The sequence below is a fragment of the Vanellus vanellus genome (assembly GCF_965231255.1).
Source record: "Vanellus vanellus genome assembly, chromosome: 5".
NCBI classification, from domain to species: Eukaryota; Metazoa; Chordata; class Aves; order Charadriiformes; family Charadriidae; genus Vanellus; species Vanellus vanellus.
In genome coordinates, this window is record NC_138910.1 from 36,118,970 (window position 1) to 36,138,889 (window position 19,920).

The 19,920-nt window shown below is 38.9% G+C and overlaps 1 protein-coding gene across 1 annotated transcript; it reads right to left on the reverse strand.

Moving 5' to 3' along the window:
• Positions 1–861: 861 nt before the first annotated feature.
• WDR75 (WD repeat domain 75) lies at positions 862–19,032 on the reverse strand. The gene is made up of 20 exons (XM_082484642.1): positions 18,905–19,032; positions 18,006–18,071; positions 17,198–17,291; positions 16,335–16,459; positions 15,935–16,005; positions 15,271–15,387; positions 14,617–14,705; positions 13,647–13,805; positions 13,262–13,321; positions 13,057–13,172; positions 12,402–12,574; positions 11,434–11,597; positions 9,020–9,203; positions 7,014–7,108; positions 6,499–6,594; positions 5,740–5,909; positions 5,103–5,162; positions 3,843–3,986; positions 3,671–3,762; positions 862–1,140 (listed from the first exon to the last, which is right to left on the reverse strand). The coding sequence occupies exons 1-20, from the start codon at positions 18,998–19,000 to the stop codon at positions 933–935; spliced, it is 2,379 nt and encodes a 792-aa protein (XP_082340768.1). The 5' UTR covers positions 19,001–19,032; the 3' UTR covers positions 862–932.
• Between the last annotated feature and the right edge of the window lie 888 nt (positions 19,033–19,920).

Genomic DNA, 19,920 nt, shown 5'->3' on the forward strand with positions numbered 1-19,920 from the left:
CAAAGTAGGGAGAGCATGGTTTCCACTGACAAGAGTTGAAGTAGCATTCCTACTTTCAACATTTTTAAGCTATTTTTAGCAAAATATTGTTCCCTCAGAGCTTTTAGTAACCTGTGCAATTTTTATCAGGAGACCATTTACTTTTAGGCCTTCAAATTTACTACTTCAAACTAACAATACACTCTGATAAGTATAGTTAAGTGATCTATAGAAACTACAGCTGATGCATGAGAGGCCTACTAAGCTGGCTGTCAGGAAAGCACAGAACTCCTCCTACATGGTGCCGTTTTCTTGGTATTTGGAAAGGCGTCATTATGCTCTGATACATGTAAGTACCCTATGCCTAAGAATCTCCGTACTCTACGAACAGCAGCAAACATGTTAGGTACCTGTATTCTAGAATCAGGCGTACTAAACCATTTGTCATCTGGCTCAACAGTTAAGAGAGGAACTTCTGAGGAGGAGACTCGTTACGTGCCCGTATGCAGCGCTACCAAGAACTATCCTGATTCCCCCTACCAGATCCCAAATTAAGTTGTCTTATTAATTGAAGCTGTTTGCTCCTGTTGCTTTAGCATCAGTAGCCCAGCCTCAGTGGGGGAGATTTTCAGCAGCCTAGCTGTCACTTTGCTAACGCATCACAAGTCAGATAATGAACTCAGTTTTGCTATTAGCCTTTTTTAAAATACACTTGCAAGGGGCGGGGGGAAACCCCACACGTTAACCATTATCTAAGGTAACAGAGAATCGGTAATAAACTAGAAGCAGAACCAGCTCTTCAAAACTTCAATCCCTTCCCCCAGTTCTCCTTTCACATTGAAACAGAGGCTGCTCAAATTTATGGCCAAAGGACTTGAAAGATCTTTTCGAATAATATTTAATCCACAAAGCTTCAGCTTACATAAAAAAAACAAAAACCACAAGATGTCTGTTTAGAAAGCTGATATCCAACTGTAGTCCATTTTTCTTATTTTTCGTAGCTCTTTTTCCTGGGATTTAGACAGTTTACATGTCATCTCTCCTAATAATTGCATAGGACTTGTATCTTCTTGTTCCATTTCAGTAACATCTCTTTCCTCATCTGAATCGTCCTCTGTTTTTTCACTTTCCATTTCTACTTCATCAGCAACTTCTTCAGTACTATAAGAGGAAGATGATTGGAAACAACCCTATTAATTAAATTAATGGGTAATTTCATATACTATAGTATTACATACTATAGTAGAGAGGTTAGTTATCATGCAAACAACTAAGTAAACATTAGATTTTATTTATTTTTTTAATCTCAGGCTACTTACAAACTACTGTACTTCTCTTGCCATCTAAATTACCAGCCATTTTTCTAACAGCTGTCCTCTGTTTTAAGTAAACTTAAAGTATCTTTCTTTCTCCAAATATAATAATACATAATGTCAGATCAGGCAGATCAGCATTATGTCAAAAGTTATCATCTCGCACTCCTACAGGATTGGAAACGTTGGATACACTGGTAGATGAGAAAACATTCAAGGTGACCATTCTTCTCTTTCAAATGAAGAGGGTAGATTTGGAATAGATATTAGGAAAATTTTTTTCACAATGAGGGTGGTGAGGCTCTGGAACAAATTGCCCAGGAAAGCTGTGGACACCCCATCCCTGCAAGGGTGTACAAGCCCAGGCTGGATGGGGCTTTGAGCAATCTGGTCTAGTGGGCAGTGTCCCTGCCCATGGCAGGAGGGGTAGAACTAGATGACCTTTATGTCCCTTCCAACCTAAACCATCCTATCGTTCTATGAAATCTAAAAAAGGTCACTTGGTCTTAAAAATTGCTAAAGTACTCAGAGTGTTACTAGAAAAGAAAAAAGTTGTGGTGTTTTTTTTTTGTTTGTTTTTTTTGTTTGGTTTTTTTTTTTTTTTTTTTTTTTAAAACATAGGGAGGTACTTAAAGCGGCTGCTCCACTTAAATTTGTGCTGAAGTAGAAAACACACTTCTAAAGAATTATATATAACAGTTATCATTTACACTGCGGTCATTAATAGTATTAATTCAGGTGTCTGTTGTATAAAGACTGCGGATTGCATTAGGAATGACATGCGTGGCAGAACAGTACTGGTCTCCTAAAAACCATCTGTTCTAATATAAAGTATTTATCACTTACAAAATGTAAATGGTGACATGTGTGTATTACGTTAATATTATACTGCCAAGGAAAATAACATGATTTAACAGGAAAATTAATCTATACAGTGATATATTCTTGTCATTCCTCAAGAGCCCAATCCTACAGCCCTTATATGTAACTTCAAATGTGCAGTCATACTATTTACTAGTGTCAAAGTACAAGCTCTACATGTGCAAATATTCACACAGGCCACTGAACTCCCGAATTCTTCAGTACTGAAACTACATACAAGTTTCTGTGTATTTCTTGTATTAGATTTTTGCCAGTGTTTTGTTGATGTGGGAAAAACACTTTTACTTGTGTTATCCAGTAAGAAAGCCAGCAATACTGGCCAACACAACGTAGCAGAACTGATTATACTGCTGTTAGAGGAGAATATAACACACATGCAATAACTACTCAAACTGCTGTTTTTTTCTGGGTAAACTGTGGCATCATAAAGCGTCCTCTCATTGGTCTTTAAAAATGCAGAATGGCAGTTGATAGCAACGACAAACTTTTATCTCTGGCTTGGCAGAGTTTCGTTACACACTTTAAAGAAGAGATTGCACAAAGAACGCAAGCATTTAATTGACTTCAGTGTAAGTGACAAGATATTAATCCTAATACAAGACTACAGCGTCACAACCCCTGTGCCCGCATTCATTTTCTCGAGGCAAACAATGATCTCACAGGAGCAAGCTACAATACATTTTAAGTACGTATCAAACTACTACATTAAACTGGGATTAATGCACTGTAAGACAAAGCTTAGCTAACTGTTTTCACAGTATACACTCATATTTTGTAGCTTAATTGGGAATGAAAATTGAGTTCTAAACAAACTGTTGAGATTAAACCTAAGGGCCAACTTCTTGGTGTATCTAGAAACCAAACCCAAGAATTATGCAAGAACTCATCATAATACCAAATAAAGTTCAGAATCTGACATTTATCCAAAAATAACCCCTGGAATAAAGTTAAATTGGAACACAATTGTGTCCTGGAACACAAGAGGTTCCACTTAAATTTGAGAAGAAACTTCTTCTCAGTGAGGGTGACAGAGCACTGGAACAGGCTGCCCAGGGAGGTTGTGGAGTCTCCTTCTCTGGAGACATTCAAAACTCGCCTGGACGCCTCCTGTGCAACCTTATCTAGGTGTTCCTGCTCCGACAGGGGGATTGGACTAGATGATCTTTTGAGGTCCCTTCCAATCCCTAGCATACTGTGATACTGTGAAATTCATAAAGAATATTTGATTACCAAAGACAACAGTTTGTGTACGCGCACATTATGCCAAACAGCAGCAAAAATAACAGCAACAAAAAAGCCAAACAGACTAAACAGCCAGTCTGCACATCTCCCAAAAATGGAGTTCTAAGAAAATCTTGCCACTATAAAAGTGTGCTACTAACTTAGGTCAATAGAAGAATGAAAAGTGTTGGAAAACTGCTTTTACAATTTAAACCAATATGTACATAACTTAAAATAACTTCAATAACTAAGGAGTGTTCTTAAATTTTTCTTACCTTTTGTTCTCTTTGGAGATGAGCAATGAATCAATAAATATAGGGCAGAGGAAAGAAGCAGATGGCAAAACATGTGCTGGAGTGTGCAAAAGCTGAAAAGAAAAAACAGCAGCTTTATGAAAGCTTTTGTTTGTCCTGATTTTGTTGGTACGCTTACCGTAATTACTCCTACCTCTTTGACAGCAGGTGAATCTTGCTCATGCTTATTACGAACAAATAATTTTCCGAGGTCTATATCCCCTTGTGCTTGCTGACGTCTGTGCTTTCCCAATAGCAAGCTAAATGGGGTCACAGGAAGACTTTCTTCTACTGCCAGCTTGAAAAAAGGTGAAAGTTTTAAGTTGAATTCCAGTGTCACAAATCTAAGCTCTATCTCATTTTGAAATACCAAAATTCAGGATCAACCTAGGTGACAAAACTCTACACTCAAATTTAACTCAACTGAGCCATATGGCTCTTTGTACTCATTCTCTGTAGGGCATTCTGAGGGAGTCCTACACAGAGGTAATAAAACTCTCCAGGATCTGGATCTGGATTCCTGGACACCAGATTTTAGTTGGCTGATGTACCAATTAACTTCCAAATATGGAGGTTGGTGCATATGCCAGAAAAATTAAGTACAGCTTTCAGATTCCACTTTTGACTAAAAGATCATTTATACCCCCAGCATCACCTGCTGAGAGATTTAATCAAGTAACTGGAAGCAAAACATGGCAACTTCCCTTCTGGCATCTTCCTAGGTCAATATACCCCAATCTGAGTACCACGTTATTCCCCTACTCTTCAAAGAAACCGATTGCTTATAACCACATTTACATTGCGTTTTGTATTGAAAATATAGTAACTTCTACTTTGATCTATTTTGTCTAACCAACCAAATCAATCAAGTTTTATTCTGTTCAGGGGGTATGAAACGCTTCTTCAACGTGAATTTAAAAGATTGAATTTCCCAGAGTACTTCTCCACAGAAGTACATACTGGAATGTAAATTTGAACTTCCTTCCCAGTGGTAAGTTACAATTGACTGACAACTGTTCATCCTCACCAGAAAGCGCAGGTCAGACACTTAAGGTCCCAAGCGTTAAAGCAGCCTAGATAAGGAAAGAGCTTATTCCTTCATCAAGTAGTTTGCTTCATTTGTGTAACCTGAATCCTTCTAGAAAAGTATCATTTCTTTGTGCAGGGGAAATGGGAAAAGGAGGGAGTAGCTTACTAATACTTCTTTTATAAAAGGTTTTTACAAACAGCAATTCTGTCAAAAAAAAAAGAAGGCAAATACCGATTACTGCCCCATCAGTTAAGTGCCTATGACTCCATCTAAGGATATGGTGTGCATTTTCATGACAGAAGGGAATTCGAATCTGACAAACTGAACTCCAACAGAATTTTGAACTGCTCTATACATCTCTGTCAGAACTTCTATAAGAGGTACCTGTTTGCTCGACGGTGTAAGCCTTTCTTCTAGAGACTTTGTGCTAAGCGTCATTAGCTCCTAAAATACAGAATGATGTAGCACAGTTATATATGTGAAACTGCCTTCCATATTTCTATACCTTGCCTACAGAAGCTTCTGACTGGCCCAAAAGCTTTTGTCAGTCAAGTAGAAGAGGCAAACACATCTCTTCCTCTTTATTTATAAAGAAACTGAAAAGAAGCAGGAATGGACCTAGAGGTTCTGTACAGACTTTTTGGAAAAACAAACAAACAAACACCCACCCACAAATTGCAGTGAAAATTGAATATCATACAAAACATTTTGATAATCAGCAATAATACAGTTTCTAGGTGGTTATTTAAGTTAAACAGTATAGGCAATGTTCCCAAATTATCTAGTTTCTTTTATGAAAGAGGCAGCAGAAACTATTAGCAGTAGAAAACCAGTAAATAATCAATTTTGAACTTAAGCTGCTTTGGTAGTTGAAAGCTTTTAATAAAGAACAAAGCTTACGCTGCCTCGAAATCACAAGAAGAAACTCTTACACTCAGCAACAGAACTCTGAGTTTGTATCAATCCACATTCAGGAAAATACTTTTTCCCCAGGAACCACCTGCCAATCACTATTTCTTACTTGTGTATCTGTAAGAAAAAATAGTTGGGATCTTCTTAGCCAAAGGTATTTTTCTGAGCCAATCATTTCAGGTTCATCTCTTGGAACGAAGGCAGCGCGCTGGATCTTTTCTCTGCAAAGGTTTCTCTGGATATAGATTGGCCGTGGCTCATTTGGTTTGAACACAAACACTGCAAAACCAAGAATATCTTCTCTTTAAATCATGAAATTCTTACCTTCCTGGATAGCTGTCAAAGCCCTCTGTATCATAGCCAGTAAGGGCTGGACAGGATTGCCTTTAAGCACTAGTTTTCAGGAATTATAATTGGATAGCCTTACGGCATAATAGAAGGTACCTTTCACAGTATTTCAATCCAGAGAACATACTTGGAAATTAACTTTTCTGTAGAATAGTAGCTCTAGAAAGAGTAATCATAATTTATAGTCAAAGCTTTAAACCATAGCTGTACAGTTCAACCAGTTTTGCATTTACAGGAGAGGGTTAAGAACGTTCAAGACCTTCACCTAGAGAACACGGTTAATCCTGTGCTATATCCTGTACCAGAAACTAACTGCTGGAAGAAAAGATGGGGAGCCAACATGCTTTACTTGACTGCTGCTGTCAGACATGGTTCAGTTTTCCACAGGTGCAAATACAGCCTCAGGTCCGTTTTATGGCTTTCATGGGGCTAAATTCTAAGAAAAACTTTTCTAGAAATTATGCTTTCACAGTTTTAAATTCCACTGACTATTACTTGTCAAAGAAGCCTTTGTACTTACAACTGGACTCTTTTGAGAGCCATGAGACAGCAGCAATGTGTTCTGAAAGGGGATCGGGTTGCAGAACTAAGACGTTGAGGTGGGCACTCCATTCCACTGAAAAGCAAACACAGCAACAGCCAGACATGAAAAGGCGGCATTCAGTTCTATCCCACTACTTTGCCAAACAAAAGGTTAGATAGGAACGGCACACAGGGCCTTAACCTCTGGAAGAGGCAAGCAACTTCACTCAGATGAATAAAAATACAGAAGCATTATGAACTTCTACAAATGCAAGAAATATTAGCTGTTATTGTGTTATCAATCATCTAACTTAGAATTCACTACGCACATGCATACAAAGCACATGCACTCTGGACAGGCTACTGTATTGACTGAAGTATGAAAATTACTACATTTCCACAGGACATTTTGTAGTGGATCAATCTGGAATCAAACTAGAATTATTTTAAGGTTTCATAGTAAATTCAAGTGTTATATGTTACCACTCGAGCATACATTTAATCTGATCTTACATGCACAAGTGAGCAGGTTCCAGCAACACAGAAAGCCATAATCAGTGGCACCAATAAGGTACTTGGAACATGTTAGTCTCCCAAAACAGATGTTCCTACAGAAGCAAAAAGTCAAAACAAGTTAGTGACCTTCAGGTTTCATTTTTGTTTCTCTAACGTAGTGATGATTTACAAGTCACAAAAACATTCAGTTAAGATTTAGTTCTGATATTTAAATCAGGATAAGTTTGCTTTTTGCTTTCACTTTTAATGGCATTAAACTTCACACAACCAGATAGGTCTGGGAGATTTAAAAGTATACATAAATCTATAAGGATTACATGTTCCTACAACATTCTGATTTCAAGGAGTGATTTTAAGGTCTTAAATAAGTTACAAACTTCTAAGTACTACTAAGTGTTCACATCGGGACTGGAAAATAAATTCCATATTTAAAGAAACCTTACTATTGCTCTAAGCACTAGAAAGAGAGGAGTAGTAAAAAAAAAAAAAAAAAAAAAAAAAAAGGAGGTTATTCTTATAGGCTGCTCCAACTGAAGAAAGTGTGTGATTTGTTTTCACTTATTTTAATTTCTGATTCTCATTTGAGAATAATAGAACAGCCTTTCGATTTCTAATGCTATAGAACCTTTCCAAAGAAGCTAATAAGGGACAGAGTTTCTTTAATAAAACATAGCCCTTTGAAGTTATGCAATTAATACAGCCATTTAGTACAGTCCCAGAGTAATATATTTCCTTTTAATACAGCATACAGCAAAGGCTAGAAAAGGAGCAGTTGGCCTGGGAAAAGCTTGCCACTATACCAAGCTGTCAAGGGAATTTTTCTCTATAGATACAGTAAAGATGCGGGTTACACGCCTCCCATGATTTTCCTGCAGACTGGTTTTAGAATCATGTTTCTCAACTTCTAATCTTAGAGGACCAGGATAAACAAAACTGACTTGTTCACACAAAGGAAAAGCTTATAAACATACACACAAAAACATGGAAGAGAGAAATCTCCATATCTTTTTCTAAAGGATTCTTTATGTCTTTAAAACATTGTGACCCCACAATGTTTTGTTTTCCATTTTAGGTGCTTCCTCGAAGCGGGTACATGAAATACTTCTAACATTACTCCAGTAACGACTTTGAGAAGCAAGTTTGAGAAGCAGTTAGAAAAACATTAGCACTGAAAGAGAATGCTACAGTAGGTTTGTAGCAACTTCCTGCTCCTGCAATTGTTTAGATACAGGATCTGGCACAGAGATTAAGTAGATTAACCAGCGAGGTCACCTATTGAACTATTTTTTCCAAGATTATCATAAGAAAAATGATATTTTGCCTGGATCAGAAACTACTGCACATTTGCACACTCCAGGAAGTTCAATACTAAGACCATCCTATTCTCCAAGTCTTTATCTTTTATCTCTACCATCAACCTATGCCATTCCTCATTATCCTTACACAACAGAATGGTACCTAGACCTTCAATGCCTTTTATCATGACAGCACACAACAGAGCATGCTGGGATAGTCTGCCAGGCAAATATGGATTTTCCAACAGAAGTTAGAATGGATCGAGATATATATTTTATAATACAGAAAATAAGCTCAATATGCCTTTATGGTTTATTGATATAATTTATATTTGTATGCATGTGTACATGAATAAAGCACAAACTTCTTATATTTATACTTTTTCAGTACTTTGATTCCTCCCTAGGTTATTGGGGAAAAAGAGAAGGGCTATTATTAACACACTAGTGTACGCCCAAAGATACATATTTGAGTACGAGAGGTGCAAGTCATAAGCAAGTAAGAAGACAAAACTGCAAAGCTTGATCTTATTTTTAACAGTACACTACAAGCCACCTAAAAGCCATTTTAGAGTCTTTTCTATATATGAACATAAGTGTTAAATTCAATGTTTATACGAATATATACAAGTTCTTGGACTACTATGAATTTATTCTTTCTGTTCCGAGAGTTCAAGTAAGACATAAAAAGCCAGATGAAAAACATACCTTATTTTTCCAGGTGGATGGCAAAACGTACACTTAAGATCCCAAGTAATTGAATCCCATACAGTGACAGTTTCTTCAAAGCTAACAGCAAGCAAAGAGCCATCTTCTGAGAAACAGCAGTTAGTAGCTTGGTAGTTGTGGTAGCTGCCTACAAAGTCACAGCTCCAGCTCACACTTTGCTGTGCTGCATTGAATAAACAAGCTAGTTAATTCAAGTCTATACATGAAGAAAGAAGAATTCAAGTATTAGACCTGCAAAACAGGCTCAAGAGCAAGATAGTTTTGTTTCAGAAGGCTTATGTTTTTGAAGAGTACAGAGAATCTGTCCTGTTTTAGTACAAGAAGCATCTAGTAGGTTGTCCATTTGTTCTCAGTTTTGTATTTGAATAGCAAATCCTGAGATTGACATGGTACAATATTCACATTTACTTTGCCAACTACATTAACTGTGCTCTCAAATAGGCAGATGTTAGATAAAAAAGATACTGAAGTACATTCAACATATAGTGTTCTGAAACATACCGTTCTTTTAAGACTGTAGCAAGCAAATGAGCATTACTAAAAATTTGAACATGGGTTGCATTTGAGTCCAACAAAGCTCATGGTTCATTTACAAAAAGTTAGAGGATCACAAAGTGACCCATCAGCATGCTTCCTTGTGTTGGTTAACCTGCCAGTGCATTTAGTGGCATACCTTTCCTATTGTTGATAATCACGATAACATAAACAAAAGCAAAGTCAACATCATGTACTTACCCCATTACATATCTCCCAGTATAAAAAAAAAAAAAAAATCATACACCTAGCTTTTGAAACATATGAGTAGGATGAGGAAAGAAAGGAAAATAAGTTCACCCTATGCTAATATAGCTTTTATATAATGGCTACAAGTTGATGATTAAAAGAACTGCCTGTAAAAAAACAGCCAGAAACAATTCATTACTTTAAACTGCGTGGCACCATCTAGAGGCACAGTGAGATACCTGCTGCAAATAAAAACATGCCAGAGTGCGTTCTACATATGAACTAATTAGTTTATTAATATTTGCTGCACAGAAGCCTGCAGCATGTTGAATCTTTCTACCTGAGCATTCCTACCCTGTCCCCGCTGGGCAAATACACTACAGTAGCCAGCAATAATTTGTACTTTTACACAACTATGAAACAGAAGTCTGTATAGTCACAACCAAACAAAAAGATACACACAAAAAAATCCCTGATGAAGGCAGTCAGCAGATACAAAACTATCTTGTTGAAGGAAACAGACACTATTAGGTTTCATCCCCAGCCCACACTGTACTCAAGATCAAAGTATCTGCTCATTAAGTTAACATACTGTCTAGGCTTAGAATCATTTATGATCAAAAAAGAAAACGAAAATAAAACCCTCTTTCAGAAACCATTGAGGGAGTTGCTAGTAAGTAAATACAAGCATAAATCCTAGTAAATGAATACAACCTTTTTTTTTTTTTTTTCTTCTCATGAGAAGCCACTGTTGAGGAGCAAACAGCTTGGGAAGAGAAAGTCAATTTGGCAACATCAGTTTGTCAAATGGAAACCTTAGTACTTCAAAAGTACTTTTGAACACATTCCCACCTGCCCATGACAAACATTACTAAACTGCAGGCAGTTCAAGCAAGACCACTACCACATCTATTCGGGAACATGAAAAGAGAAGACACCCAAGTGGCAGAGAAGTTCCAGCTTATTGAAGTGTGCCTGGCATCGTAATAACTTTTAAGTAAATGCACGTTAAGGAGCGGGAAATCTTTTGTATTTCACATCCAAAGGCACACAGGGTAATAATACACATCCCTCAGAAGTTCTGTTTGAAACAAGCAAACACCAGCATGCATTTTGAGAGGTGAAATTTGGTTACTTAAGTATCTTGGAAGTGGATCCTAAATATCCATTCTAAGACACTTAAATATCTAACAGGAAGGAAGGCGGTTCAAACAATGAACTCTGAAGTGGTGGAGCTGCAGACTAGCAAAGTGCTACTATTTTACACTAAGTAAACTAAAACACAGTAACACACTTCTGCATCCTGCTCCCTTCAGAAGTCTCAAAGACTACCCAGAGGAATGACAAAAATCCATTTTCCCAGCATGGAAAAATCATTACCCCAAGCAAACCTTTAAACAAATTAACACAGGCTACCATTCCCTTCTGCAGCAGGCTCGGCAAGGTCTTTGCTAGTTCAGGAACTTCCATATCAATCCATAATACTGCAGAACTATGAGAGAACTCTATCACAGAGGATGCTCAGCAGAACACAATACACCATACAGCAGAAATAGGTAAATGCGTGGGATTTGAGGGCCTAGTTCTGAAAGGATGAAGTTAAGGTCAGAATGTCTATAGCGTGTTACAAGGTAGCAAGTAAGAGTAAGTTACGTTTTGACTATACTTACCCTCCGGATCAGTGTCTTCTACCATCACCCAGACTTTAAACACACAGTCTCTGCCAGCTGTTACCAATATCAGAGAATCATCTTCCAATTCATCCATGTCGCGAAAGCACATGTCTGTTATGTGGTCCTCATGTGGCATATTTATTCTAGTATTCAGCTTAAAGCTATAGGAAAAGAAAACAGAAGCTTGCCATTTTATTTCATTTTGCACTTTTGGAAGTTTTCAGTCTAAGATGATTCTGGAAGGGGCAGGGAGAAGAGCAGTCAAAGAAATTTCTGTCTAATTACATAGCTAAACGTTATTGCATTTAGAGATTTTATTTCCCTAATCACTTCCATACAGCAAGAGAGACTAGCCCAGCACTGAGAAAGGATTATCACTAAGCAAGTATTGCTCTCAAATATTCAGCCTGAACTCTGGGCAGTCTTTCCAGTATTTAGACAACCAGTCACATAGCTACTACACAGACCAGCTTTATTTTGCTTTGTTTCTTCTTTAAGAAAATTGCAATTTACAGTCAAAATATAATTTTATTTTTTTAATAAGAAAAAAATCTGGCAAAGGTTATGAACCAGATGCATATGTTAGCTAAATAAAAAACCGTATCAAAGCTAAAGTCATAATCTGTACCCTAGAAGGACTAATCAGTTAATGATGGATTAGACACAAATGGGAAAACTGAACAAGCTATAGAACCATTCTGTCAAGTCCACGATTGTCCCATGGCTGAAATAGCCTTAATATAAGTAAATTAGATTCAGTGCAATTATTTCCAATCTGTACTTACTTCAAGTCTGTGCGTTGTTTCAGATACATGTAGCAAGCATGGTAAACTCTCCCTAGGGTCTTACCTAGAATTTTATTAGTTGATCTGGAAAAACTCTGCCTTTGCAAGGCAAAACCTTTGTAGATATTTGTGTGATACTTTAGATTTTGGCACCTAGGCGGCCAGCTCTGTTACCATTACCTTTGCGTTTCTTCATCATAGAACCACAGCTTCAACTGTAACTCAGGGTCAGTTACTTCTTCCCTCTCTTCTACTGTTGCTAACCACTTGCCTTGTGCGCTAAACGCAACTTTTACCAAGTCAGCTTGGTTTAAACCTGCCTGATGAATGTATTGTCGCTGCACAATATCCAACTGCAAAACAACAAGACAAAATTTAAATTTCAAAATTCAAGTGTAGATTTAGAGATATTCATAAAACCATGGATAAAGGACGTTCTGAAAGCACCGATTAGAACTGACTGGGCTGTGGCATAAAACCACATGTTGGTAAAGCATAATTAGGGCATGTACATTCCACAATAAAGTTAAATGTAGGAAAGAAGAAGAAAAAAAAAAAAAAGATATTTTAGAGGGATTTTACCTAGAAATTTTTGACGTTTAACTTCGAAACAGTATGCTGCTCCTCTATTTATTCAACTGCCAACGTTCAGCTATACTTAACAAGTAAAAGAACTTTGCGACAAAGCTGAAAACATCTCATCTTAGAATCCAGTCTCGCAGTATAGCTGCTGGCTTTTTTCCTGTTTGCCATATTAAGTCTTCAAATAAATTCTGATGCATAACTTACTTGATTGACTAAGTTAAAAGTTTTAGTACAAGCCCATCCAACTTACACTGAACAGCTGTTGGTCACTTTGGAGACAATAGAACTGTAAGTGGCCAGGCTCTCCATTCAGGACCAAAGCTTTGGTTCTAGGATCAACCACTAGACCAGTCTTGACATCCGCACCTGGAAATAAAAATAAGATGACAGATGACCTAAGATGGGAAGTGACATATTCTGCCATCTAAGCAGAAGATAAATTTTATTGCACTTACTTTTGATTAGCCCTTGAATACTTCTGGAAAATCTTAGGTTGCTGTTGACTATTGTAATTCCTGAAAGGAAAAGCAGATCAAGTCTTGCAAAAGGCTCCTACAATGTAACCGCATCTCATAGTGGAGAAGGGACCTTAACCAACTGCACTTAATCCTATAAATATGTCTTTTCTCCATTTATGACACCCCTACATCAAGGTGGAAAGTCAAGTTACTGCAGTTGTCAGGCAAATTTACAGAAGATCACTTCAAGCATCTGTTCTTTCAGATCAATATTAAACTTATGTAGTATCTAGTTAATTCATCTGAAATTAACATAGTAAAGCTCATACAGATTTGCATGCCATTTTGCACTACAGGACACTTAAAATAAATTTTGGCTTACTGTTGTCTGTATGCAAGGTGCAACAGAGTGTGCCATCAGATGCCATGGAGATATACTCAATAGGAGATCCCAAACGAGGAAGGAAATCCTTCTGACAGTCAGATTCATTGCGCCACAGAACTAGAACAGATTCAACTCCACCACTCAGCAAGCTGGTTCCTATTCCAATAGTAAAAAATCTCATTACAGATTTTGGTTAAAAAAAAAAAAAAAAAAATAAAAACAGCATACATGTTTACAATGACAGACAAGCACAGGTTTCTCAGAAACCGTTCTTGAAATGTCACATACAAAGCAATTATCCCTTGTATCTAGCCTGGGCAACGCACATAGATACATTGCTCATTATCCCATGTTAAATTGCTAGAGAAAATTGGATTAAGTAACAAGAATTCGTGCCTACAGTAAAATTTTAACAACGCTTTGGGTGTAGTAGATCCCATTACTTTCTGAATCAGCCAAGAATTTGTGTTAGCATATAGCTGAATTGTTCTCCTTCCATCAGAAGTACTTTGCAGTAAGAAATATCCTACAGAGAATAGTTCAGATAACACAATTCAGATAAAAGTTAACTGCATTTTTGCCACTAGGTTTGAGGTCGGACAAGACTTCTTGTTTTATTTGGATGCAAACAAGACTCTGGCAAGAACTCATCAGTATTACTGATGAACGGGAGGTAGGGAGGAAGAGTGGAGTTGAGGGAAAAGAGGTAAGAGGAGGGGTTAGATTTTACATCCTACCACAGAAGGTAGATATTTGACATTATGAATGCCAATCAAAATATATCAAACAGTAACAACTGCTTCCATTTTTATTTCAGATCCTTCCTGGACATATTTAAAATTCTAGAAATTAATTTGTTAGTAAGTAGACAAACTCAAACTTCTGTTGATTTTTCCACCCCCACTGCAGTCCTTTGACTTTGAAAGTTGGGGGATTTTGTTTGTTTTTGTTTTCTCCTTTCACTCACCCTCCACAGAAAAAGCTAGATCCATGACAGTATCATGATGCCAGTGCAGCGTGGAAAATGTGTACTCTTTCTTGTGGTAGAAATTCCTCCTGTGGGGAGGAACAGAACAGTTCTTTAAGCACCACATCAACAACAGAGCAAACGAAAGGAAATATTGAATTGAATCAAGTATACCATCCTCTCCTTTAACTTCTAGATCACACTTTCTTGTATGCTCAAGCAATGCAAAGGGAAGGAAGGAACCATGCTAGCTGGTTTTCAGCACCTTCCTGCTGCACACTGCACATCTTAGGCATATTGAGCAACTTGGCAAGCATAGTTTTCAACCACGCAATTCCACTAGTGTGCTCACCCTAGGACTCTACTTGCCCATACGGAGTTATTTCAGCTGCTCCTGCATTACCTTTTTCAAATACAGTTTAATTTCACAGGGCATAGCTTAACAGGAATATTTTCCCATTTGACGTTAAACTGAAGCTGTACCCTGAAGTCAATGTCAGTACTTCAGGTTCACAGGGCTTGCCATTCTTTGCTCATTATGACTTCTGAAAACGACAACGCTAAGGATGAATTAGACTGCTTTGCTTAGGTTTCACTTAATTCCTATGGTCACATTAGTTTATGGCGTACACAGTTGGATCAAAATGTGCATACCAGAGGCGAATCTTTCCATCAGCATGGCCAGTTGCAATACAGTCCTCCGTAGGATGGCATGCTACACAAGTGAACTGATTGTTTCGACTTTTTGTTTTCACTGCACTTACAGAAAACCTTCAAGAGTTAAGAAAGTAATTTTAATTATGAGTTGTGTTTTTTTTTTAAACAAAGCTTCAAAAGGACCAGCTAATGCACATAAAAATAATTCTGACTCGCAAAATTAAACATCTCCAGGTTGTTACAGTTACACGCACTCTCCAAAAAATAGCGACAGACTTATTTTTCTCTTTATTTCATTAATTCTTTGTCCTCAATCAAGCAGAAAGATTTTTCCTTCTTTCTCTCTCTCTCCTTCCACCCCTGCTTCCTCTGCTGGCCCCTGTGTTGACCCTAACCAAACTTTGTCACTTGTTTCAGTCCAGCACCAGCCTAAGCATTTACCTGAAAAAATACACACCTCAGCTGGAACGATGAGCAACCAATGCACTGCAGCACCTCACTGTCTGCCTCTAAAGGGAGCTTCTTATATACTGACTATATCCCCTCCAGCATAAAACCAAATGGTTGCTGACAAATGTAAAATAACGTGTGCACACATAAGCAGTGAACAAACATTAATGATATATCACACTGAATTAATAATTGACATTTTCACTCTTACCTGTTTAACTGCTTCTGTTTAAAAAAATAAACTTGAAGATTAACCTCCTTCACTGATGCCACATATTCACCCTGTTATAGTAAAACAACAACTTAGGACACAGATTATGTTCTTACACATGAAAGAAAAAAAAAATAAATCACATTTCACTATGAAGTACTTAAAATTGGAGATGACATATAAGTAAATATTTTCCTATTTTGTTGTGGTTTTTTATATAAAAGAAAGCATAAGTCTTACAAACACCCAGATTCATACTTCAGTTTTGTTTCAGCGCTGCTGTGCTTGTATAAAATCATAAACAGCAAATAGTTCATTTGAGAGGGAAAAAAAAAAAAAAAAACCCAACAACCAACCAACAATCAATAGAAGAAAAAAAAACCCCAAAAAGTGAATATACTTCTCTTCCAAATGCAACACGCTTTGGTGATGCATCCACACCATCCAAAATCACTGACAATTCCTTGGCTTCCAAATCTTGGCCTGGTGCTTTCGTCAACTTTACTGAGACCAGCTGGAATGTATCTGACCAAAGAAAAATCTGTAATCAAAAGGCTTTTATGAACAAGTTTATGTATGCCCCTTAAAAAGGAGATTTGCACCCCCTTCTACCTTAAAACTAACCTGTCAGTACCTTGCAATATTTTTAATAAGTTTGAAAAAGTTTGTAATACCTTTCAAAAAATAATTGTTTCAGATATTTTGATTCAAACAATAGTACTGAAGATTGAGTAGACTGACTGGTTTCTGCAACTGTAAGGAGAAACCAAGCAAAGTTGCATAATATTCACTCTTGCTCTGAAGTGACATTTGTAGCAATATAGTAAGGTCAAGCTATATTTATTTCAAACAAAATTCTAGGAAAAAATATCTACGCATGCTGTTAAATAGGACAAGTCTATTTATGTTAATACTGCTTAAGGTGGAAGAGTAGTCTCAAACACTGTAGCATACCCTATATCATGGTAAACACTGCTTTAAGATTTATTGCATCTACACTATCAGATACATGCAGTACATGCTTCAAAAGTGAAGATAAGCACTCTTCTAGACAAATATTAAAAAAATGCGCCATAGAATGAAAACAGAAAAAAGGTACAAAATGCATGACTGCAGACATCTGTAGTAGGATTTCAGATTTTTTTTTTTCTTTTCAAAATTAATATATTAAAGCACATTCTTGCAGCGTACCATTCACTGACATGACAGTAGCTTGGACATAGCATGACTTAGATGACAAGGATGATGCTAATCATACCATACCTCTTTCACCACTCTTTGGAATTACAACAAACACTGAGTCCTCAGAACTAGCAAGTGCGTACAGTGCCAGAAGTTTGGATCCTACAGTAAAAGTCTGAAAAAAAAAAAAAAAAAAAGAAAAAAAAAAAAAAAGAGGATGAGGTCAACAATTATTACACTTGACATATATTTTTCAGCAGTGAATAATACTAAGTTTTTCCACTAAGGAAAACACATGTGCTTTAAAGAAACCTTAATGTATTAATTAAAATTCTCAATTCGAAGACAAATAAAGAGAACTTTATTCTATCAAAGACTCATACAAACGTTAACACAGTACTAATAAAGTATGAGACATCAGATTTACTGAAAAATCTGAAGGTACTTTACCCCTAATACAAAGCAGAAGGACCACCTATAGGAAAGCGCCTCTATTTAGCAGAAAATGGGAGCAACAGGACAGTTAACAGCCCATGTTTTCAAGTCATCATATCAACTCTTATGGGCACATCACAAACTGCAGCACACTCCCCAAGAGCTACACTGGACTCTAAACTGCAGCAAGTAGCAAAGTTAGTATGTCATTACATATTCCGTCTTTTTCCCCAAAAGATTCTGCATCATCATGAATTTCTGTAGTGACACACACATCAACTGCCACATTCTATTACTGCCATAAATAGATGGTTTTCAGGCTGTGTTAACAGCAGAACAATACATCTTGGACTGGTTTGTGCCCATATGTAGTAATTGCTGCAGAAATCCTTATTTTATTATCAGTGGGTAAAGAATTATTTTGATATGTGTTAAACAGGAATAACTAACATACTTTAATGGTAATCCCATCCATGAAGTCCCACAACTTAATGCTGCCATCAAGAGATGAAGAATACAGCTGAGGAAAAAAAAAAAAATCAGTTAAAGTAATATATCAAAGCCAGCTTTTACATAAAAAAAGGATTGATCAATGGAACTACAATTCCAAGTAGCTGAATCATGAAAAATACAGGACACAGACTAGCTTTGTGCTGCCTTCAAAGAAAGTGCAATGGAAATACAATGCTATTATTGTAGTTTGAAATATACATTTTCATGAAGTGTGAAAGAAACAGCAAGTATTTGCATTTAATCACTTGAGAGTAACAGAGTGCGCACAAGATACCATTATGTGAACATTCATTAACAGTTGCATCAGATTTTGCATAGATAATAAGCAGATGCAGTCTATCTTGGCAAATAATCCTTGTTTATATAGAGACACCAAAAAACCCAAGCAAACAGAGAACCAGAGCAGAAGCAGCAGTGAACAGGGAAGGCAGGCTGCCAGTAGACAGAGAGCCACTGGGAAGTTGCAGGGATTTAGTCAAATCTGCATCTGTATCAGCAGATAATAGAAGGGCAAAGTAAATGTTGCGGATTTTCTCACATACTTCTTTTCCCCCTTTAATAATTAAATAAAAAAAAAAAAAGAAATTTTGCTGTCATTCCATTCAATCGGCATACTCCACACATTCCACGATTTATTTTCTTTTTGGTAGAAAACTGATATAACGCCTACCCTTCCAGCCAGATTTAGGGAAAACGTTAGCTCGGCAACGCTATAACCACTTCCAGCCCGTTCTCAAATTCCAGCCAGCCCCCACACCCCCGGGACAGCCCCAGCAGAACCAGACAAGCTCAACCAGACCTTCCCATCCTGCTCCCCCTCTCCTCCCCCCCGCCCCAGACCTGCATGTGGTTGTGAGGGTTGAGCTGGATGCCCGTCACCAGGTCGGCGTGGCCCCCCATCAGCCGCAGCGTCTCCTCGGTGGACACGCTGTACATCTTCACGAAGTCGCCGGAGGCGCAGAGCAGGTACCTGGGGGGGGGGGGGGGGGGGGGGGGGAAGGGGGAAAGCAGTTATCCTACGGGATGAGGGAGGGAACCCCGGGACCCCTGGGGAGCGGCAGGCCGCGGTGACACCAGCCGGCAGCCACTCCCCCCTGCAGGGCTCAGAAGCCCCCCCCCAGGGGTGGGAGACCCGCGCCTCAGCCCCACTTGCTTGGAATCGGCGGAGAAAACGGCCCTGGTGCCGTGGAGAGTGCCGCCACCGCATCGCACCACGCGGAGCGCCGCCGGCGCCACCATCTTTCCCCGGCGGAACCCCCGACCTTTCACCCCTGCCCCCGCGAGCGCCGCCGCTCTGGCCCCGCCCTCCGCCGCCACTCTATGGTGGCCCGGCCCGGCCTCCTCCTCCTGCTCCATAAGTTCCGCCCGTCAGCCGCATGGCGGTTGGGGTTGTATTGTGCCGGCGTTGGTTGGCTCTTTGGCTGTGACGCGCTGAGGGCAGGCCGCTCGTGAGCCCTCGCGGTGCCTCATGAGGCTGTGGTGGCCTTTAACGGCTGCGCTGGGCATTCCTCTCAGAGGCGGTGAGTGTGGAGAGCCGAGCCGAGCCGGGCCGCGCCGGTGCTGCCCGGCGCGGGGAAGGAGCCTGGCCGCCTGCCGGCTCTAGCTCTCCCGCAGGAATTTCCCCTGGTCCCGGCCGCTCTCCTCTGTTGCCACGCTGGAGGGAGGGAGGGAGGGCGGGAGGAGCGGTACCGCTCATCTCCCGCGGTGCCGGCCGGTTGGCGCCCGCCCAGCTACACGGCGCCTCTTGTTCGCTCTGAGTCACCCAAGCACACAGCTCTGCTCATCGCCGGGGGACGGCTGTTGAGTCCCTGCTGTAGAGGGTTGCACGGGCTGCCAGGCGACTACGAGGGGAAAAA